This window comes from Cyanistes caeruleus, chromosome 10, assembly GCF_971803275.1.
Source record: "Cyanistes caeruleus chromosome 10, bCyaCae1.hap1.1, whole genome shotgun sequence".
Taxonomy (NCBI): Eukaryota; Metazoa; Chordata; class Aves; order Passeriformes; family Paridae; genus Cyanistes; species Cyanistes caeruleus.
This window is the reverse complement of record NC_141710.1, coordinates 23817037-23839708: the sequence shown is the minus strand read 5'-3', so window position 1 is coordinate 23839708 and position 22672 is coordinate 23817037. Positions and strand designations below refer to the sequence as shown.

The following is a 22672-nucleotide window of genomic DNA, read 5'->3' as shown; positions in this document are numbered from 1 at the left end:
GGGAATGCTCTCCTGCAGTTCCAGCAGAGAGGGAATAACCCAAATCCCTCTGCAGGGGTTGGACAAGGAGGAAAAGCAGCTGGAAAAGGAGCAGGAATGCTGTGGATGAGCTCACATCCCCGTGCAGAGTGAGGATGGATGTCGGAGCCGCGGTATCTCTGAAAATTAATGGCTCTTCAAGTAATTGGGATAATCTAAACCAGGTATGGGATGACAAAGGGTAAGATGGGATATTGGGAAGGGATTCCTGGCTGGGAGGGTGGGCCTGGAAGAGAATTCTCAGAGCAGCTGTTGATCCCTGGATCCCTGGCAGTGCCCAAGGCCAGGCTGGATGGGTTTGGAGCAGCCTGGGACAGGGGAGGTGTCCCTGCCATGGCAGGGTGGGATGGGATGAGCACTCAGATCCTTTCTAAACCAGTCTGGGATTCTGTGGTTTAAAATCCATCAAACCCAGCTAATTCCTTACCCTATTGTTTCCTTTTCTTTTCCTCTCTCAGGACTTTACCCCAGCAGAATTCCTGCTGCATCACCAAAGTCCCTGCACAGATCCCTGAGTTTCCTGCCCAGGGACAGCAGGAACATTTCCATGTGGTTCCCATTGTCCTGAATTTCACCTCTCAGAGATATTTTGGGGCAATTCTTTATTTACATTTTCTTTAACAAAGAATATGTTTACCTTCTTCCTAAAGATTACCACATGGCCAAACACTTCCAAATCCAAATATTTCCTAAAGGAGAATCTGCATAATAATTAAAATGTGTACTTTAAACGGAGGAGCGGTGAAAAAGATGTTCTGAGTGTTCACAGGGATTTTGTGAGGGGATCCAGGCAGGATCTCAATTTCCAGCAGATTGCCGATCTGGGGAAGTGCAAGCCAAGTTTCCACTGCTTAAACATTTACTCAAAGGACAATGAGAGGGTGGGAAGTGTGTTGTTGTTAATAATAACAGTTTGCACACTGCTGTCTGTGCTGGGGTGCCAAACCCCCTCCTGGATCCTCTGGCACACGGGAGGGGAGGCACCTGGGCCAGCCCTCAGCAGAATTTAGTCTCTAAATGAAAATGACCCCCAGGAAAACTCCTTGTGTCTTCTTCTGGTTGCTTCCAAAATTCAGCTGCTTTTCCTAAGAGCGTGTAGAGACAGGGCAAGGGGGGAATGGCTTCACAGGGATGGAGGGGAGAGAAGGATGGATGGGATTTTGGGAAGGAATTGCTCCCTGTCAGGGTGGGGAGGCCCTGGGGTGGAATTCCCAGAGCAGTTGGGGCTGCCCCTGGATCCCTGGGCTGGACGCTGGGGCTGGAGCAGCCTGGGACAGTGGGAGGTGTCCCTGCTGTGGCAGGGGGACACTGGGTGGGCTTTAGGGTCCCTTCCAGCCCAAGCTCTGTGTGATTCCATGATTCATGGCCAATGATTCCATGATTCACACAGACAATCTTCTTCTGCAAACACTCTGCCTTGCCTGAGCTGCTCCAGCAGGGGTAACTCCAGCCCCTCGTGGAGCCCCACTCCAGCTGCAGCTCCCAGCAGAGGGATCTCCTCCTGGAGGAGAAGGAAGCAGTGGGTTTGGATTGCTGTGGGAGCAGGAATGGTGGCAGCAGCTGCCTAATAGGGGGGTGATGAAATGCTCCCCCTGTTGCAGAGAGTGCAGCTTGTCAGCATCTCCCTGGAGCTCCCTGCAGGGGCTGGGGGAGGGAAGGTGCCTGGGGGTTCCAAAGAGTTTCACAGAGAACAGAAACTGTGGGGTCAGTGTGAGCACACAGCAAAATCCCCATTCCACCGTGACAGGAGGCACTTCACACAAAGCCAGGAAGGCAAAAGGCCGGAGTGACAATCCTGGAGCAGGGTACACGTGGAGCTGGACATCCCAAACACCGGATGCTGGCCAGTTCATCACCTGTGGGTGCTTCCTGCCCCATCCAGGAGATGCAGAGCCCAAGGTGGGAGCTGGAAAGAGCTGGCAGAGGGAGGGGCTGTGCAGGCAGCTGCTGCTGGAGCCGGGGGGCTGCGCTGACCTGGGGACCCTACAGGACCCCGAGTGACCCCACACAGCCAGGGGTGCAGCACCAGGGTGGGTGTCACCCTGCACCTGTGGGTGCAGCACCAGGGTGGGTGTCACCCTGCACCCGTGGGGTGCAGCACCAGGGTGGGTGTCACCCTGCACCCATGGGTGCAGCACCAGGGTGGGTGTCACCCTGCCACCCATGGGTGCAGCACCAGGGTGGGTGTCACCCTGCACCCATGGGTGCAGCACCAGGGTGGGTGTCACCCTGCACCCGTGGGGTGCAGCACCAGGGTGGGTGTCACCCTGCACCCGTGGGGTGCAGCTGCACTCCTGAAAGCATTATTAAAACTGTTCTCTATTCCCTACATGGGTCTGAGGAAGATGTTCATAAAGCTCTGGCACTGGTTTTTGATCCTTGGTGCTTTCAGGGTGGCTGTAGCTGCTGAGAAAGCCCAACTGCCCCTGCTTCCTTTCGTGCATTTTTATTCCCCACTTTGGAATTCTCTCCCAGAATCTTTCCCTGGGTGATTTTCACCTGTGTAAAAGGAGGCTGCTGAAAGCACAGGGGTGCAAAGGCCATAAACCCTTCGTCAGGAAGGAAAACATCCCCAGATCTCTTTCCCTGAGCAGAGAAAAGCTTCCCTTCCCTCTCTGGGAAAAGCTGAGGCTCTGGTGAGCGCTGGACATTGCTGGAGGAGAGGCTGGCTCTGCAGCAGGGAGCTGTGGGCACGGCCCTGGGATGCACACACGGATGATTCGGCAGATTCCCGCAGGCAGCACGCACAGAACCAAAATTCAGCCTCACATCGGGGAGGGGAGGGGTCTCTGGGGCTCTTTTCCTTGTCCAAATCAGGCCCAGCCTCACCACAAGGCTGAGGGAGATGATGGGGATGGTGGCTCTGCCGTCAGGAGCTGGCAGAGCAGCACAAACCCCTCCCAAAGCCCAGGCTGCCACCAGAGCACTGAGACTCGGGGTGTCGAAAATGCCGAGGATTTCCTTCACTCACACCAACTTAATTGCCTAAAGAACACCTGGAGAGAAGGCTGAGCGCTGGTGTAAAGTGTGAGTAGTGACAGCTCCCGTGCCTGGGAACACTCATTGGATCCTCCAGGAAAACCAGCGGCAGTCGAATGCAGGGAAGGTTAAAAACGAGCACAACTTTTCCAGCTCCTGGCAGAACTTTGCTGCCCACCTCAGAGCCACAAAAGGGATCCAGATTTACTGCTTTTTTACTCTTTTTAAAATCTTTTTTTAGATTTATTGCTTTTACTCTTAAACCTACGCAGGAGGTGACCTTTAGGGTGCCCTTTCACCCGCTGGTACCTCGCAGTGAGGGGAAACCAGGCTCAGAAATAGCAAGGGACTGAGGATTCAAGGGCAAACAAAACGGGAACAGCCACAAAATTGAACAAGTATCAATATTTACTGGGCAGGAAAGAGCACAGGGTGTGCTGGTAGCACAAGACATGATTTATTCCGTGGCTGCCCATGCACAGCTCCCTCCCAGGGCTGGATGCCACAGAGCTCTTCTGATGCTGCTCCTCCAAAAGGCAACTTTGAAAGCTCAGCCTGGAATGAAGCTGAGCTGTGAGCGAGCACCACGAGACACAGCAGGTTTGTACACGGGCTTTTCTTGTTTCTCAGGTTTTCTTCCCTTCTCTTTTCCAGCCTGGTGGTGTGGAGAAGCGAGCTCCAAGCAGGAATCCGTGGGGTTGGAGCTCCCTGCCCCGCTCTCCTCGCTGGTGCTGCTGCAGAGAGACAACAAAACGTGGGAGCTGCTCCTCCAGCCCCCCGGAATCCACGTCAGGTCCTGCTGGGAACGCCCCACGGGCTCTGCCAGGACAGAAAGAGGTGTTTACTCCTTCCTGCAGGATTCCTGGATCCCTTCTCCAAACCCCCTTCTCAGGCCAGCACGTCTCTGCGTCAATCCCGCTGCAAGGTTTTATCTGTGCGGGTTGTGAGCGCCGGCTGGGCCGTGAAATGTCCATAATTAAATTGGGGAAATCTACGGGGTTCTATAGAGACACTCTAAGAAATCAAATAGAAACAGAAGAGTCCTGGCCAACTTCTGTTGGCCTGTAGACTTGTTAGGGATTCCACAGGATGAATGTGAATATTCCTGTCCAAAAACATCCCGTTAAGACTATTTTATTTTAATCACAGCTGCACTAAAAACCACACAGTTCTCTCACACCATCCAATCACCTTCCCTGATAGGGTGGAAACCCATTTTTCCTGATTTTTATTACAACCATCTCGAAGACAGACGTGCCAAGGGCTGAGGGAAGGTTTGAGGTTCCCGCTGCATCCACCACGTTTGTGTTCCACCCCAAAAACCTGCACGAGGCTGTGGGGCCACTCCAGCCAAAGCAGCTGTGCTCTGAGCAGAGCAGGTAGGACCTGCCAGCTTTATTTGGAGGAGGGAGAGGGTGTCTGAGGCTGGGTCTGATGCTCTCATATTAATGAACTGCTCTGTTCGGGATCAATCCACGCCACCGCTGCTTTTATTGACTTTATAATTAGCAGTATCTTCCTTTTGCTGGAATAAAGCTGTTTTACCCAATTTAAAATCTATCCTTCCCAACCTGTTGTTAGCAGAGCTGCTTTGGCTCTGGCTGCTTGGGGGCCTCGCTGGGAGGGCTCTGACTGTCCCTGTCCTTGTCCTTGTCCTTGTCCCTGTCCTTGTCCTTGTCCCTGTCCTTTTCTCTGTCCCTGTCCTTGTCCCTGTCCTTTTCTCTGTCCCTGTCCTTGTCCCTGTCCCTGTTCCTGTCTCTGTCCTTGTCCTTTTCTCTGTCCTTGTCCCTGTCCTTGTCCCTGTCCTTGTCCCTGTCCTTGTCCTTGTCCTTGTCCCTGTCCCTGTCCTTGTCCCTGTCCTTTTCTCTGTCCCTGTCCCTGTCCTTTTCTCTGTCCCTGTCCCTGTCCCTGTCCTTGTCCCTGTCCCTGTCCCTGTCCCTGTCCCTGTCCCTGTCCCTGCCATGGGGACACCTCGGGCTCTCCCATCGCTGCCCGCGGTGCCGCAGCCGTCCCGGGGGACCCTTCCCGACCCTTCCCAATCCCCCCGACCCTTCCCGACCCTTCCCAATCCCCCCGACCCTTCCCAATCCCCCCGACCCTTCCCAATCCCCCCGACCCTTCCCGACCCTTCCCAATCCCCCCGACCCTTTTTCCCGGCCGGGTCTCGGGGGCTGCTCTCCCCTCCCGCCCGCTCCCTCTCTGCTCCTCCCGCTGGGATTTCCCGGAGCTCCCCGGCGCTCCAGCAGGAGAATCCCGGTCCCGCTGCGGGCTCTGCCCTCGGATCCCTCCTGGAAAAGATTCCGAGCCGTTCCGCTTTCCTGCCTTTTATTACCTGAGGGAACCTGACAGAACTCGCAAAGACACGATTTGCTACGGAGCTCCTGGAGCCAACAGCCAGCCCAAACTCGGCAAAACCAGAGAAATCTGGGGGGAATTTTAAAGAAATCTGAGCGGAGGCGAGCGGCGCTTCCTCGTGGTGCTGAGCGCTATCGGCATGTCGCGATATCTACGGAGCAGAGAGAAACGTGCGAGCTCTCCAGGAGGTGAGAACATGGGGAAAAAAGAACATCAGCGGTGCCTGGACACCGAGAATCCCGGCCCCAAAAGCGTCCCCACTTCAGTCGACACATCGCAAAGCGTCTTAAATTCATTACTTGGCACTTATTGAAATTCGTGACGTCGAAAATGGATTAAAAAAGGTGAAGCAAACCTGAGTGAAACAAAATATATTGTACTGACAACAAATGCAATGAGATAACAGCATCTTGCTTTCTTTTTTTCATTTTTTTTTCTTTTTTTTTTTTTTTTCTTTTTTAAATAACTTAAAATACACTAGAAAAAATATGGTCAATATAAATAATTTTGTTTTCATGGAGAACAAATAGATACAAAGCCCGTCCATACCAAAGTTCGCGTAGAAGAGCTTTCCCTCTGTCTTGGCAATAAGCATGAGGGTCAGATGGCAAAATCTGGGATAACAATCACTGACTGCAGGGTACCCCAGGTTAAATAGCTATAGGTCTCTCAAATAATCATAATAATAATAATAATAATAATAACCAAAAAAAAATCACAAGATTACGTGAATAGATACACCTTTATGAGATAAAATGTAAATGTTTGACAGTCAACTATCAATTCACAAGTTATAGCCAAAATAAACTTTGTTCGTGTGTATCAACAATATTTTACATGTACCCAGTACCTCTTATCGGAATTTGCCGTGGTGTTAAGTGGTGGTTGGGAATTAAATAATCTCTTTTTTTTTTTTTTTCTTTTTCTTTTCCTTTTTTTTTTCCCCCCCCCCGTTTTATTTTTGCCCTCAGGACAGGAGAGACCCGGCAAAGGGAGGCGAACTCCGCTCTCCTGGCGCTTTCCGCTCCCTTTTAATTTCAGAGGTGGGACAGCAAACGACCGACAAAGATTTAAAGAGTGGAAAAGGTAGCGCTTGATGTGCCTCTCTGTGCCTGCTTCCCTCCAAGATTAAAGGAGAAAGAACCCAGCCACGTTTGTTTGTTTGCTTTTGTGGTTGTCTTGGTTTTTTTTCTACTAAAGATGAGGGTGAAGTGCAAGTGAATCAAAGGACTCCATCAATGAAATACAAATACATGCAAGCCGGAATGCTGCTGGAGGAAGTATCCCGGACAGTTTCCCATTAGAAATTCGCAGAGAAATCATTGTCTCTTTTTTTCTTTTTTTCTTTTTTTTTTTTTTTTTTCCTGTTCGTCGTCTTCTTTCTCTCTCTCTCTTTTTTTTTTTTCTTTTTCCCTTTTTTTTTTGTCGCTATTCCAGACGTGGTTGTTAAACTCAAGTACCTGATGCAACGTGAAAGGAGGCCCGCCTCTCTTATCAAATTTCTTGTATTAAAGTGAACTTCGCAGAAAAAGGTCAGTTTCAAAACCTGTGAACTTCCCAGCTGCGCGTCCTCTAATTCCTTAAATAAGTATATATCTCCCGTCCGTTTCTCCTCTCCCTCGTTTCTTTCTTTTTTTTTTCTTTTTATTTTTTCTCCTTTTCAACTCTTTTTTTCACTTTTTTTTCCCCCTTTTTTTTTCCAAAAAAAAAAAATAAAATAATAATAATAAAAAAAAAAACCCCAAGCAGAATAAAACGCAAGCAGCGGCGCGGTCACAGCCCCAGGGCTGCGGCGTGTTTCTTGGCCTTCAGGCGGAGGTCGGCGATGCTGGAATTCTTGCTGGTGGTCTTGGCTGCGGCGGCTGCGGCCACCACGGAGGCTGCGGAGGCGGATTCGGCCAGGGTGGCCAGCGGGAGCCCGAAGGGGGGAGCGGGGAACATCATGTAGGGGGCGTGGGCCAGGTGCGGGTGCAGGTGATGGTGAGCGTGAGCCACGGCGCTGTCCAGCTGCAGCTGAGCCTGCACCTGCGGGGGACAAAGCCGTGTGACCCCCCAAAGGCTCGGCGAGCCCGGCCGCGCGTCCCCCCGAGCACTCGCCTGCTGGAACGGCATCCTCAGAGCTCCCACGTTCACGTAGGGAGCCACCCTGCAGGCTTCGAACTGGGTGGCGGCTCCGATCAGCACCCCTGGGTGGGGGAACGGGGGGGGATGAGCGGCGGGGGCAGCGCCCGGAGCCCCCCGGCTGCGGCCGAGCCCCCGCCCCCGGTACCTTTGTGCAGTTGGTTCTCCTGTTTTCGGCACTTGGCCCGACGGTTCTGGAACCAAACCTGCGGGGATGGGGACACGGGGTCACGGCCGCGCTGCCACCGCCGAGCCCCGAGAAACGCGCCGGGAATGACCGCAGCCATATTAATAATAATAATATTAATATTAATAATAATCAATTCCCGACCCCCTCTCCCCAGCCCCGCAGACAAAGAGACGCGGGTGCGCTCCCCCCTCCCGGCCATCCCCGCTCCCGAGCTCCGAAAGGAAAAAGGAAAAGAGTCCAAAACCCCCGCAAATCGCCAAGCGCGGAGTGCACGCCCCAGGGAAATGATTTCCCCGGCTTCCCCTTTCAGCATCACACTCCCCAAAGGCTGAAATGGCCCTCGGTACCCACCACGAACGGGCCATAACGGCCTGAGAAGCTCGTGCTCATTAATAAATTAATTAATTAGCTCTATCTTGCAGAAGAACTCAACGACAACAGGGTTTTATGACTTTTTCTCTTATTTTCTTTTTTTTTTTTGGGGGGGGGTGGTGCTGAAGGAGAATTAAGGTCCTAAAAGCTTCGCTACAAAGAAGTTTGGAATTTCTCTGTTCGCTGGAGTGTAGCACAGAAGCGGAATAATTATCTCATTATCATAATAATCTCATTTGATTGCACCGAAGAGGCTGCCCCGTTAGACACGAACATACTCTTAATATTGGAAATGAAATCGTTAAAATAAATTCCCAGCCTGAAGTTGTGCTGCCTTTGAGAAAGGAGGGAGGGAAAGGGGGGCAGAGCCGGTTTTTAAACATCCCCGGTTTAAGCCAGGGCTCTGCAGCGCATCCCAGCAGCCACATCCACCAAGGAATCCTTTCCCCGCGGCCAGGAAAAAAAAAAAAAAAAATAATAATAATAATAATAAAAAAAAAAGATAAAAATTGCATTTTTTTGAGGTCTTACTCGAAAAGGACGAATATAAAAAACGGGAATTCCTCCCGCCCTGTCATTTTCTCCAGCCAAGGAAAATCTGCCCTCAGCCTCCCGCGGAAACAAACGCGCCTCCCGTCATTTACAAATTAGAGGCAAAATATTATTGAAAAGCGGGGTTTTTTTGTTTTTTTTTTTCAAGGAGGATTTCTAGGGAATGGGTTTAATCTATGTAAATCTCCAAAAGTTATTATGCACCCTGCGATTTGGCATCATGGGAGCGCGGATTATGCGCCGCCGACGCCTCCTTTGTCGAGCACCTCCCTGCTCCATTTTCCACAGCCAACAACTTTTTGCCTTGGTTTTGTTAAGGTTTGGTGAACAGAAATAAAAAAAAAGAAATTTAAAAAAAAACAAACCACGGACAAACACAATTAAAAACCAACCAACCAAAAAAACCAACCGAGCAGCCAGGGGAGAAAAAAAAAGGGGGGGGTGTGGAGAGAGAGGGAAAATGAAGAGTTTTAATATTTTTTTTTAATTTTTATTTCTTTCTGGTTTGCTGAGGTTTTTTTTTTTTGTGGTTCAGGCTCTGACCAAAGCTGCTTGTTTTGAGTTTTTTGGTTCCCAGTGCAGTCTGCCTCTGTCCTCACAACCTTACACGATGCAGGGAAACCCCCCGAGGACTGAGCGCATACTTGGGTGCAGATGGTGCCTGCGAGCACAGAGATTGAGGGGGAGTATCTGTTACAGCGATACTTTCTACCAGCTGCAGATGTTCGGGGCCTAAAACTTCTCCATGTGTTCCAACAAATAATGACCATCATTTTCTCTTCTTTTTTATTTTCACAACGGAAATACACCGGAGCAGCTACATCGGTTCTCATTTGAGGGATCCCCTTCCTTCCCTCAGCTCATCCCGACAAAACTCGCAGAGAGCAGCCCAGGAACCCGCTTGGAAAAAAACTTTGGGAGGGTGCAAAGCGCAGGTTAAACCCAGGGAAACCCCCGGGAGGGCAGAAATCTCCAAATGATCTCGGGTTTAGCCCAGACTTTCTGTATTTCATAAACCCGAACAAAGCACCTCGCTCAATTTTGGTGCCGTTTCAGCATTTGAGAGCTACGAGGCGAAACGGACTGAAATTGTATTTATCGTTATTTCGCCCGGAGGTTTCTAATTCAGTTTATGGTCGCGACATCCATGACGGGAATCGGAGCGTCCATGGATGAGCCGGGCAGAGGGGACCGGGAGCGGCAGCCCCGGGAGCGGCTGCCGAGGCCGGGATGGATGAGCGGCGGAGCCGGGATAAAACACGGCAGAACGGAGGGACGGGGACACGCGGGGAGACAAATCCCGGGCAGGCAAAACCCTGCGAGGCCGCTGGCGGATTTGCCGGATGAAGTTGGGAGCCGGGGAGCCGCCTCCTGTCCCTGCCAGAAGGATGGGGCTGGTCCCCGTGGTGTGGCCGGTTCTCCCCGAGCTGCCCCTTCCCCCGAGCACCCGGGCGGGCGGGGACCCGCGCAGCCCCGGCTACCTGCACCCTGGCCTCGGAGAGCCCCAGCCGCTGGCTCAGCTCCTCCCGCATGAACGCGTCCGGGTAGTGCGTCTCGTCGAAAAGCCTTTCCAGCTCGTTCAGCTGCTCCAGGGTGAAATTCGTCCGGCTCCTCCTCTGCTTGATTTTCGTCTGCCCTTCGTCTTCCATCGCTTTCGCATCCTCCTTGCGCTCCTTCAGCTCTGGGGACACTGGGCACGACACAGCAGTCAGAGCGGCGGGGCCGGGGGCACCGGGGCTGGCCCCGCTCCCGGCGGCCGGGGGATGCGGCCGGGAGCCCCCCGGGGCCGGGGCAGCCGGGAGCGGGGCCTGTGCGCCCGGGCCGAGCTAGGCCGCCTCGGCCGCTGCCGTTCCGGGCTCCGCCGCTGCCTCCGGTGCCGCTGGCGGGGGGAGCGGGGTCCGCAGCGAGCCCTCCCCTCCGGCCCCGCCGCTCCCCCGGGGGATGCGCAGCAACAGGTCCCCGGAGCCTCCGCGGCCCCTCCGCGCCCCGCGCTCCCCCGGGATTCCTCTCTCCTCCGCCAATTCTCGGCCGGAGCGCGGGGCCCGGGGAACCGACCCCGGGGAACCGACCCCGGGGAACCGACAACCCCCCCCCCCCCCCCCCGGGGCCGCCCGGCCCGGTCCCGCCGCGGCTCCCCCGCGGTACCGATCGCCTTATTCCCGGCACCCGCTCGGGGATGCTCCGGGCGCTCCGAACAAAAGGGCGGCAGCGACCCGCGGGTCCCCGCAGCCACGGGCACGGGCCCGGCCGCTTCCCGCAGCGCCCGGGAGCGGCCCCCGGTACCGCGCGGAACACCCGCGGGCGGATCCGCTGGAAGGCGCGGGGCCGAGCGCGGGCGGCTCGGCTCGGCTCGGCCCGGCCCGGCCCCACGCGGGTCCGCGCAGCCCGGAGCCGCGGGGGAACCAACGGGCCCGCGGGGCCGGCCTTTCGTTGGCGGCGCGGCTTCCCGTGGGATGCCGAACGGGAACAAGATCGCGTTCTCAGCAAGTTGAATCGGGTTTAAATATTTTAATCTAAAAACTTCGAGCCTGGCCGCCGATCTCCCGTGGCCGGGAGAGCCCGGGCAGCCGCCCAGCGCAGCCTCCCCGCGAGCCGCCGTCCACCCGCGAGCGCGGGCCCTCCGCGAGAACCGACCCCGACGGGGGAACGGGAGAAGGGGAAAGGGATCGGGAGAAGGGGGAGCCCGCGGTGCCGCCGTTACCGTCGCTGAGCTTGGGGGTGGCCGCCTCGGCCGCTCTCTCGGCGGTGGCGTCGGGCTCCCGCGGCGGGGAGCGCCCGGCCGGCCGCAGCGCGGGGCTGCCCGTGTCCTCCCGGGCCGGCTCCGCCGCCGCCCCGCCGGGCTCCCGCGGGCCGCCGCCGCCGCGCAGGGGCCCGCTCTCCAGCACCTCGCGGTACGTGATGAGCTCCTTCTTCTCCTTGGCTTTGGGATCAAACGACTTGGAGACAAACGCCGTCAGCTCCTCCATGGCTCAGGGGCGCGCTGCCCCGGCTCCCCGGGCGGGCATCCACGGGGCGGGGAGGCGGCGGCGCCCCGGGCCGTGCCGAGCCGGGCCGGGCCGTGCCGCCCGACGTGCAGGGCTCCCGGGGTCTGATAGCGACGCCGCGATTGAAGTGGCACTATTTATACTTTGCAAAGCCGGCCCCTTGTTCCCGGCGAATTACCTCCCCTCGGAGCTCTGAATGGATCCCTTCCTTCCTCCCTTCCTTCCTCCCGTGCTCGCCGGGCGCCCGCCCGCCGCGGGGCACTGCGGCCACGGCACCGCCCGCCCGCCGCGCGCTGCGCCCTAATTAATTTAATTAGGCGCGGGACCGTGCGCGAGGTCCCGGGCGAGCGCGGCGCGGAGCGGGGCCGGGGCGGCGGGGGAGTGGCCACCGGGACGCGCGGGGGGGCGGCGGGGCCGCGCAGGCTCCGCGCACCGCCCCGCGTGGGTCGGCTCGGCCCCGCGGCCCCGGGAGCGCCCGAGCGGAGCGGCCCCGGCCCCCGGGGAGCCGCAAAAGTTCCTCCGTGGGCGCCCGAATGCCCCGAATAAACGCGGGGATAAATGACGGCGAGGCACGGGATTAGGGCCGATGGCGCTAATATTGTTTGCCCTTTGTTTTTTTTAATCCCACCACGGAGCGCTTCTGTTGACGGAACTCGCCTTTTCCCCACCTTTGCTAAATTCTAATAAATTATTCAGAATTGTTTAACTCTTGCCTGCGTATCGATTTTTCATTGACCTTTGGGGCGATGACTTCACATAACGGAGCGTTCATTTACCGGGACGGGTTCGGTACCGGGGGTGGCATCAGCGTTTATTCGGAGCCGGTCACACGCGACCCTGTCGCGACAGGCGGCGAGTCCCGGTCCCCCCGCGCCGGGGGACGCGCGGGTGGCGCCGCCCGGGAGCCGCTCCCGCCGGGCGTTTTCGATCCCGGGGGCACCGGGCACCGGGGGATTCGGTGTGACCGATCCCGCCGCGGCTCCCGCCCGCCTGGGTGACCCTCACCGGCCCCTCCGCCCGGACATTTCGTTTATCCCCACGCGCGTTTCGCCATTCCCGTGGCGGGGGAAGCGCCTGCTCGGGGAGCTCGCGTTAAACGAAGCAAATTCGGTAAGAAAAATCGAATTAAGCGAAGCGATTCAATGGTTCTGTTGTGTTTCTGCTCGCTGCCCGGCGGAGGCTCCGCTCGGCCCGGTGGCTCCCGGTGCGCTCCGTCCCGGTGGCCGCGGGGGCGGCTCTCGGGGCCGTGGAGCCCCGACCCTCCCTTAACTCTCCGGGACGGAACGAAAACTCCCGGTGCCGCTGTCCCCGTCACCCGCGGCGGGACACGCCGTGCGCCCGGGGCTCGCCGCGCTGGGCGCGGTGCACACAGCGCTCCGTGGGCTCTGCGCATCCCGTGGGCAGCGGGACCCCGGCCCCGGGACCACCCGCGCTGCCCTCCTGCCCGTCACCCGCGCCGTGTCGCGCCGGGAGCCCGTGGGCGCGCGTTGGGCGCGGTGCAGACAGAGCTCTGTGGGTTCTACACCCCCCATGGGCAGCGGGACTCCGATCCCTGTCCCCGTCCCTATCCCCATCCCGGTCCCGGTCCCGGTCCCTATCCCGGTCCCGTCCCGCGTGGGCGCTCGCTGGCGCGCCGCATCGATGGCTCGGCGCTCGCTGCGGCCGCCTGGGCGCGCTCGGCGGTGGTTTGGCGCTGCCTGCCCGCCGCCCCGGAAGGCGCTGGGCTCGAACCGGGGCCGCGGCGGCTCCGCCAGGTACGGGGGGCACGGGGGGACACGGGGGACACACGGGGGACACACGGGGACACGGCCGCACCGCCCCCCGCAGGCACGGCGCAGGGGATCGGCGGCCGCTGCAGGGCCCGGTGTGCGCAGCGGCCGCGCGGCCTCCGGTGCGGGCGGTGCGGGGTCGCGGTGCGGGGCAGCCCCGGGCGCACCGGGCATTGCCGAGGGGCCGGGATGCGCAGGGGTTGGGCTGGGTGGGAAGGAAGGAGTCCCCGGAGGTGCTGCCGGAGGGGGCGGTGAGCGAGCTCCGGGAGCTCCCGAGGGAATGCCGGTGCTGACGGGCCCGAGCCGCGCTCCGCCGGGCCGGGCCGGGCCGGGAACCGTCCCGCGTGTGGATCGTGCCCTTCTCCGGGGGGATGTTCCCTTGAGCCCTGCAGCTCCCGGCGCTAGGGAGGAATTTCTGTGTCCTTAATGGTGAATTTCCCTTTGTTGTGCTCCAGGCTCTCCCCGGAGGATCAGCAGGAGCCGCCTCGGGGGCCTGAGGTGTGAGCAAGGGCTGGAGGAAACGGAGCCGCCTGTGCTGGGAACAGGAGAAGCAGAGAAGGGATCCGGGCTGGGAAGGGGCTGGAGAATTCCAGAGGGAGCTGGGAAGGGGCTGGAGAATTCCAGAGGGAGCTGGGAAGGGGCTGGAGAATTCCAGAGGGAGCTGGGAAGGGGCTGGAGAATTCCAGAGGGAGCTGGGAAGGGGCTCAGCCTGGAGAAAAGTGGGATCAGGGGGAATTTCTGGCTCTGCACAAGTCCCTGGCAGGAGGGGACAGCCGGGGTAGGGTCAGGCTCTGCCCCCAGGGAACAGGGACAGGAGGAGAGGGAACCGCGTATTTTTATTTTTATTTTTATCTTTATTTTTATATAAATATAAATATAAATATAAATATAAATATAAATATAAACCAACACAACGCAGATACCAGGCCCGCTCACAGCTGGGAACGTTTGGGTTTTGTGCAGATTGAAGATGGGCCGGCGCTCCTCAGACACGGAGGAGGAGAGCAGGAGCAGGAGGAAGAAGAAGCACCGCAGGCGCTCCTCCTCCAGCAGCTCCTCGGACAGCCGGACCTACAGCCGCAAAAAATCGGGAAGGAAATCCAGGTCGAGGTCGCGCTCTCGGGATCTCCAGTCTTGGTCCCATTCCTATGAGAAAAGGTGCATTTGGAGGAGATTTTAGAAGTTGAGCTCTTTCATTTTACAGCAGGAAGCTGGGAGGGTTTGACTCCCGTGGGTTGGGATTTTGTGGCACAGATTGGTCTGAACCTTAAGAGGTGTGAGAATGTTTTCACTTTGGTTAAAATAAACCCCCAAACCCAGTGTCCTGACCAGAAATACCCACACCTCCTTCCCCCCAGGAGAATAAGGCAGGGAATGTGCAGATCCAAAGGAAACTTCTGCTTTAAACCAGAGAAACCCCAGGAGAAAAAGTAACCCTTCCTTCCTTCCTTCTCCCAGCAGGGACAACTTCCACTGCCCCAGGGTGTTCCAAACTCATCCAACCTGGCCTGGGGCACTTCTGGGATCCACAGCTTCTCTGGGAATCTCTCCTCAGCTCCTCCCCACCCTGCCAGGGAACAATTCCTGCCCAATATCTCACCCAGCCCTGCCCTCTGGCACTGGGAGCCATTCCCTGGCTCCTGTCCCTCCATCTCTTGTCCCCAGTCCCTCTCCAGCTCTCCTGGAGCCCCTTCAGGCCCTGCAAGGGGCTCTGAGCTCTCCCTGGAGTTCCTCCTCTCCAGGTGAACATTCCCAGCTCTCCCAGCCCGGCTCCAGAGGGCTCCAGCCCTGGAGCATCTCTGTGGCTCCATCCTGTTTGCCTCAGTCTGGCTTGTGCTGGTGAATTTACTGGGAAGTGGAGCTGGAAAACACTCCTGGTGTCCAGCTGCCCTGGAAATCCAGCTGGAATTGCTCCTGCCAGACCTTTCTGGAGTGGCTGCAGGGTGGGGTGAGGAGGGAGCTCAGGGGTTTATTCCCAGCCCTTGCTCCTGCTGGGATCTCCATCCTCCCCAGGGCCAGGGCAGGGTGCCGTGGGCTGTGATCCCAGCCATGGGTGTGAATCCCGTTATTCCAGCGCAGCCATGGCCAGCTCCAGGGAATCCACAGGGGACTGGGGGCACCGTGGACACGAGGACACTCAAACTGCATCCAGGAAGGACCCAGGGCTCTGCTTTTGGGCTCTTGGCTTTGTCCTTGGATATGCTCCTGGCAGTTCAGGCCGTGTTCCATGCTGGATTTATCCCTGACCCTCAGGAATCAAAGGCAGCAGCTTCTGGAATTCCTGTTCCTCATCCAGCAGGAACATCACACTGCCTTTCCAGGTGCAGCCCTGCTCTTCAGCAATTAACCTATATATCCATTATATATATATCCTACATATCCATTCCAGCTCCTGCAGCTCCTTTCCCTCATGCTGGATAATCACTGAGCTCGTCCTGAATTCCATTATTATTATTTATATTTTCTATTAAAAATATAGAAAATATTATATATAACATATTTTAATATTGATCACACATAAAGGCCAAAAATAGGATTGTACTTGTTAATTAGTTAACTTCTGGGGAGATGGAGAGGAAATGTTAAGATTTGGATTTCATTTGGATTGGGGGTTTAATATCTTTTTCTTCACCTTTATCCTTGGTGTAGGTGAATTTATTATTTGAATAAACGAAACTGAGAAGGAATGGAAAAAGAAGAGACCCTTTTGATTCCTGATTTGACTCAGGAGGGAGCTGCCCTTAAATGAACTCACATGAAATAAATTAACACTTTTTAACTGATTACTACTAATAGTTAAGGATCCCACCCAAACTTCTTTTTTTTTTTTTCCCAGGGATGTGGGTTTTAGAGGATCAGCTCTTTAGGGCAGCGGTGTCCCTGTGTATGTGTTACTTGTTATGGGGGAATAGTGGGATTTGGGGCTTCTGGAGCACAAGTTTTCTTAGGAATCCTTGGGGGTTTGTCCCTGTTTTTGGGAGCAGTGCCAGCCTCACCCTGGCTCTTATTTCTCAGGGATTTTTGGGGGTTTGTCCCTGTTTTTGGGGGCTTTTGGGAGCAGTGCCAGCCTCACCCTGGCTCTGATTTCTCAGGGATTTTTGGGGGTTTGTCCCTGTTTTTGGGGGCTTTTGGGAGCAGTGCCAGCCTCACCCTGGCTCTGTTACAGGCGCAGACACAGATCCAGCAGCAGCTCTTCCTACGGCTCCAGGAGGAAGCGCAGCCGCTCCAGGGGCAGAGGCAAATCCTACAGGTCCCAGAGATCCAGGTCAAAGAGCAGAACCAGGAGGTAAGAGTCTCCCCTAGGAAACAGCAGCGTTATTTCTACTGGAAAAACATTCCTGGAGAATCCTGATATAATTACTGAGCTTGGAATAAATGGAAATAGTGGCTGCAGGTGATGGTTTAAACCACACATCCCTTGAAATCCCTGATTTGGGGTCTCTGGAGTGCTTTCCACACACTAAATCTTGCAGTTACCCTGATGGAACAATTTTGAAAATATTTATTTTCCATATGATTCAAGCAAGAAAACATAACTAGGATTTCTTGGTGTCATGGAATAATTTGGAAATGTCTTGTGGATTTTTTAAGTTCCTGCTTTCCATTATTCCCACACATACCATTGGCTCCCTGAAGTTCAGAATAAACTGATTTTCTCACCTGTGTTTCTCTTGGCAAAGGATGAGTCTTTAGTTCTGCAATCTTTTATATTTAAATAAAAATTTTATATGTATATAAAATGTTTATTTATTTCTATTTAAGGATGTCTACAGTGGAAGTTTGCATGCATTGGTTTGTGATGAATATTTCATAATTTTAATATTTTAAATTATGCAAAATTTTAAAAATATTAAAAATACTATTAAAAATACTAAAAATATTTCAAATTATTTTCAACCAGAAGTTGCAAAAGGTATTATAAAATCTGCTTTAATTAAAAGATGCCCAAGTCATGTTTGTATGTCTTTTTCAATTAAGAGGTTTAACTGAAGTTTATCCTTGATACCAGGTTTCCCATTAGCATTTTCTATTGATTTTAAATTAATTATTGAGTGGATCAAGCAGATCAAAGCTGTTTGGGTGAGTGTTAAAATCTTCAGCCAGGTGATTTTTTTGTGCCTGCACTGAGAATTTGTTAAACCTTTGGTTTCCATATCCAAATCAGGAGAGCTGTTGCCTCTAAATGGTGAAAAATTGTTGTAGGAAGATGTGAATATTCCACTTTCTGTTATTTGTGTCGTGCCATGATTTATTCCCAGCTGTGCATTGGAAGAGTTGCTTGGACCCTTTATTGCTGCAGAGCCTTTGTAGTAGAAATTTGATTATTTAGATTTAGAAATAAATGTAGAAATTGCATGACCTCTTTTGGAGTATCCTCCTCATCACAGCTGTACAGCTGTTCCTGGGAATATCCACTTTTTTTTTGCTAAGAAAATCCATTTGAACCCACAGAAATGTCAGAAGAATGAGGTGAAAAAGGAAGGTTTTTCACATACTGAGTGTTAGGAAGTGTGATAAACTGATTTAAAATGTTTTATTATAATAATAAAACAATATATAAGAAATTGCTGACCTCAGTAGCTATGATTTTATTGATATAAAGTATTATATAATAAATATAAATTGCAGATCTCACTAGCTATGGTTTAGTGGTCATCTTTTCCAAGGGATTTGATTTTAATTATGGTTCCAATATATGGAAATTAAGCACCTAGAAACTTGAAAAACGTGGCTACTGCCAGAAAATACTGTGTATCAGATATTTCATGTATCAGATATTTCATGTATCAGATATTTCATGTATCAAGTGTGCAGCACTAGAGGGGTAGAGCTGCACATTCCTTTAAAAGCTGGTCCTGTTTACACCCACAGAGGGAAAATATTGATAAATAACATCCTAAATGATCCCACAAGAGTCTAAAAGCTTAAAATTAAGCCCAACAGGACCCATTCCATCCTTTATTGCAGTTTTTTCCGAGTCTGCTGTAATGTGGAGCTGAGCAGCTGTGGATTAATCTGATTTTGGAGAGTTAAATCTTGCTTTAGCACAAAGCTGCTACTCCAGGCCTGTGCTTGCCCTGGTTGTCAGTGCTGAGCTCTTGCAGTGATGCCAAATAATCCCTTTTCTGCCTCAAAATCACTCAACCCAAAGGCTCACCAGCTTTCCAAGGACTTTAGGATTCTTCAGGCTGGAAAAGAGATTGTGGGGGAGAGAGGGAATGTGATGGAGGGGTAGGAAAAATAAACCTAAAAATAAAAATGGTGGGAAAAGGTGATTTAGGACTGAGGGTTCTCCATCTCTGCCCGTGCACCACCTGGGGCAGGTGTGAGTGTTTGCCATGGAAAATGTGTGTATTTATAGCTCTGGCATGGAATTTCCATGGATTCCATCTGGAATTCCTAATTATTTTTTATTTTTGTTCAGGGTGGGACAACTTATTTTCCTATGATTTTTTTCAAAGTAAATACTGAAGAAACCACTTTTAAATAATTTTTAAAAGGATCCAGAATAGCTCAGGCAGCCCCTTGTGTTCCTGTGGTAAGGAATGGATTATCCAGGGGAATATTCCTGGTGATCTCCCACTTCTGGAATGCCAGGGAGGGAGGAAAAGCTGGAAAGGGAGGATCAGCCCTGTGTTTGTCACCCTCCTGCTGCACCTTCAGGGGATTATCCCCTTCAGGAGCTGAGCAAATGCCATTTTTATTTTATTTATTATGGGTTTGCCTCTAGAAAAGTACCTTGTATGGGAAGTTAAGGTCTGTTCCGTGGTCTCTTTAAATCCCTGGAATTGTTCTTGGTATAAATCATGTAGGTGGCACAAATTCTGTATCCTGTAACATCTTGTCTCCCCACTGTCCCCTACCAGCTTTTAATTTGTTTTTCAAGGTAGTGAAGGTGGTGTTAAAAGTAATGTATTTTTTTAATAACTTCTCTAACAGAGATGTTTTATTTGAGCAGGTGATTTACAGTGCAAAACACTGAGCTGGATCAAGTTTTACTTTGAAAAGTTGGATTTTCACAATGACATGTGTAAGATATTTTAAATAGGTGTTGTTTGTAACCTAAACTGATTTCTTGTACTTTATTGGAGAAGATAAGAAAATTTGTGTATATCATGATTATTTTATTTTAGATGCATTTTCAGAGTAAAAAAAGCAGACTTTCCCTGTAATGGTTGTGTTTGATTTGAGAAGCTAAAGAAACTTGTGTGTTGACTATTTTATTTTAGATGCAGTTTTTAGGGTGAAAAAAGTGGGGCTTCCCAGTGTTGCTGGTACTTTATTTGAGCAGATAAGAAAACTTGTGCATATTATTATAACTATTGTATTTGAGATTCATTTTTAGAGTCAAAAAAGTGGAGCTTCCCAGTAATGCTATAAATTCCAAGCTGTCCTACAGCGAGGGAGTACAATGCAAATACGACTTAATAAGATCACAAACTGAATTTCAGCAGAAACAACCAAGATTTACATTAAATTAGGAATTTTAAAACCGATTTAGTTTGTTTTACTGAGCATTTGCTTAATAACATTTCGCCTCCTCGCAATCTTTTTAAAGCCAATAATTCGTCTGCGAAGCGCGGGCACATCCTCCTGTGGAAAAATTGGAAGCAACAGCTCCCTCTCTGCAAACCACACATCCAGAGCTGGGAAAGGAATATTTCAGCTCCACGGAATTTAATAAATCATCCCATTTCCTAATTTGATCATATTAGATGCTGATGTGGAAGGAGCATTTCAAATAGCAGCTCCTCATTAATATACATCAGGCTGGGGAATAGCAGGGAATACTTATGGAGGGATGTCACAGTTCCTGTTCCTTAGTTTACTAAGTGGAACAGGTTGATGTGATCCTGGGTGTTATTTGTCACTGTCTTGCTAAAATGGTTTGGGTCGAGTTATGGAGTCCAGAAAGACAGCGGCTGATAAATCAAAAGTGGATTGAGTGGACAGCAGGCAGTGATTGATACCGTGACAGGATATGAAGAAAGGAATCTTGATAGGAGCATGCCCGATATTGAATATGAGAAGGAAAATGGCCCTGGAGTATGGATATTATTCAAGGAAATGAGAATAATAATATCATCTTGAAATTATTGCTGGGTGAAGATTAGGAGAGTTCTTATTAGAATATTCTGCTGCTGTGCCGTGCAGGAGCTTGGCTCCCGCAGAATTCTGGGCTGGATGGAGCCCTGGGAATATTGGGAGAGTTTCCACTGCGATTGTTCTGTCAGTTAATCACATATAAAATACTTTGCAGCGGAACTTGCAGCACAAATCTTCTAATTCACGGAGCTTTAAATAGAATTAACCAAAAAATGTTGACCTTTATTCCCTGATTTCATCCATTCCCGTGATTACAGAGCATTCCACTGGAATTGTCTGTGAATATGCAAGTTTGCTTTATTGTCTGCCAAATGTCTTTGGCTTTTCCCATTAAGTTCAACTGCAAACTGCTGCCTTAAAATATCTTTAATGCACTTCAGCTTAAAAATTGACACAAAACCAGCAAGTGCATCTATACATATTGAAGAAGGAAAAAGAGATTTTATGGAAAGCAATCCCACCTGGAGAGCTGATCCTTGGCAGTGTGGCTGAAGGTGTTTGATCAGGTTTTACATCTTATTTCTTTACCATTTCTCCAGTCTAATTAATTGAATATTGCAATGTGTGCAGGTTATTGCATCCAGGGCCAGGGGAGCTGCTGCTTAGAGCTGGCTTTGGGATAGGCTTGGCTTTGGGGATGCAAAAGCAGCAGTGAGAACTGGAATTAACCTGGGTTCAACCCTCCCAGCCTGGCAGAATTCTTTGTGTTCAGCAGTTAATTTGTTAATTAAAAACTAGTTAAAAACAGAGTCCTCAAGTGCAGTGTGAAAAGGGTCATTAATAATTGATAGCAAACCCCATTGATTATGGGTTTTTGAGGATTTCCTTTTTTAATACCTTTAAAAATTGCTGTTATATTTTATTGAAGGGTTGATACTGCACAGTTGTAAGACTTTTAAAAGATGATATCACTGAATACTTTTGTATTTATGTTACTGGTCTTCAGTTAATTTTCTTTTTTCCATACAATTATTTTTGTGCAGGTTTAAAGTGCTGGAGTCTTTCCACATTAAAACCTGTCCCATCAGCCCTCACAGCTGATAAGAACTAGTGGATCAAAACATGATTTATAGTAATTCTGTGTCTGTCTGTCCTGCTCAGCACATGCTGGTGGAGAGATTTTCATGGATTACAGAGCAGGGGCTGCATTATGAAAACTTCAGGAGGGATTTCCTCAAACAGCATTGGCCTAAAAGGAAAAGAAAGCTTTTAAGGAGAGAGGAAATTAAAAAGGATGGATGTTTTGAGTGGACAGAAAATGAATAAAGAGTAAGATTGTGATGGGCCTGGTGGCTTTGCTGGAGAGTTTATGGAGAGAAGAGATTGATGACAAAAAAAAATGGAAAAAAGAAATGTCTCTAGTAGTGGGCAAAGCTCCACTGTAGTTGTGTGGGGTTAGAAGGCTGATTTTAGGGGTGTTGAGAAATAGTCCTGTCAGAAATCAAGCAGTGCTGTTTAATTAGAACATTGCTTTTGAAATTCCAGCCCAAGCCATTCCGTGCTTCTATAATTTCATTCTTGTCATTAATTCTTATGATTGCTTAATTTTTTTGCCTGCTTGTAGCCACTGGAGTTACTTTTCCTTTTAAGTATTGATCTGCAGTGTAGGATATTTTTTTCCCCTCTCCCTGTTCTTCAAGTTAACTCACTCAGGTGCAATTATGTGAGGAATCAGTGTAAATATTACATGTTCCTCTCTCTTTTAACTGCTGGGAAAGTTTCAAGCCTTTGGTCCATTAGCAAATAGATTTAATTAAGATATTGCAGCATTTCTTTCATGAAACTTCAAATAAAAGCTCGGGGCAGGAAGGTGGAATTGACATCACTGAGTGTGATCCTGCTGATGGTAGTGTCAGCTCATGTTTATTTTTCCCCCAATAAACCCAACCCTGCAGTTTTTATTTGGGATTTTGTTGCATTCCAGGTTGTATCAGCAGCAGCCTCTAAAAATATCTTTATTTTTGTTGCAATAACTGACTTTTCTTCGAGGGGAATGATCAGTTTGTGTACATGCCTGTCCAGGAAAGGCCCAGAGGTGGAGCAGGAGCAGTGGAGATATCCTGGAGCACCAACCACTGCTGAGCTCATTGCCCAGCCCTAATTGACCACTTTGGGAAATTAAACTTCACAAGGCAGCGCCGAGGGCCCTCCAGTTATCAATAAGGCCACAGAGCTGCGAGTGACAGTTGCTTTGATGCCTTTCA

The 22672-nt window shown here is 51.5% G+C and overlaps 2 protein-coding genes across 3 annotated transcripts in view; one reads left to right on the top strand and one right to left on the bottom strand.

The window, feature by feature from the left end:
- Positions 1–6716: 6716 nt before the first annotated feature.
- SHOX2 (SHOX homeobox 2) lies at positions 6717–11679 on the bottom strand. Of its 2 annotated transcripts, XM_086843734.1 has the most exons (5): positions 11310–11679; positions 10090–10298; positions 7643–7700; positions 7471–7559; positions 6717–7398 (listed from the first exon to the last, which is right to left on the bottom strand). In XM_086843734.1, exons 1-5 carry the CDS (start codon positions 11572–11574, stop codon positions 7147–7149), a joined length of 873 nt encoding a protein of 290 aa, XP_086699860.1. In that variant the 5' UTR covers positions 11575–11679; the 3' UTR covers positions 6717–7146. The 2 variants fall into 2 exon arrangements, with proteins under 2 accessions (XP_086699860.1, XP_086699858.1); XM_086843732.1 differs by having other exon boundaries at positions 6717–7559.
- A 1554-nt stretch (positions 11680–13233) lies between these two features.
- Positions 13234–22672, top strand: part of RSRC1 (arginine and serine rich coiled-coil 1) — a 97597-nt gene continuing 88158 nt past the window's right edge. The window contains exons 1-4 of the mRNA XM_086844166.1: positions 13234–13346; positions 13817–13861; positions 14325–14519; positions 16528–16647. Coding sequence (XP_086700292.1) covers positions 13234–13346; positions 13817–13861; positions 14325–14519; positions 16528–16647 — 473 coding nt within the window. The remainder of the gene's footprint in view (positions 13347–13816; positions 13862–14324; positions 14520–16527; positions 16648–22672) is intronic.

What these genes read in the sequence shown, in the direction of transcription:
- SHOX2 (XM_086843732.1), bottom strand. Translation starts at nt 11,574, where the DNA reads ATGGAGGAGCTGACGGCGTTTGTCTCCAAGTCGTTTGATCCCAAAGCC. An exon ending in CACCCCCAAGCTCAGCGACG is followed by an intron (nt 10,299 to 11,309) that starts GTAACGGCGGCA and finishes TGTCGTGCCCAG; the next exon opens with TGTCCCCAGAGCTGAAGGAG. An exon ending in TCTCCGAGGCCAGGGTGCAG is followed by an intron (nt 7,701 to 10,089) that starts GTAGCCGGGGCT and finishes CCATCCCCGCAG; the next exon opens with GTTTGGTTCCAGAACCGTCG.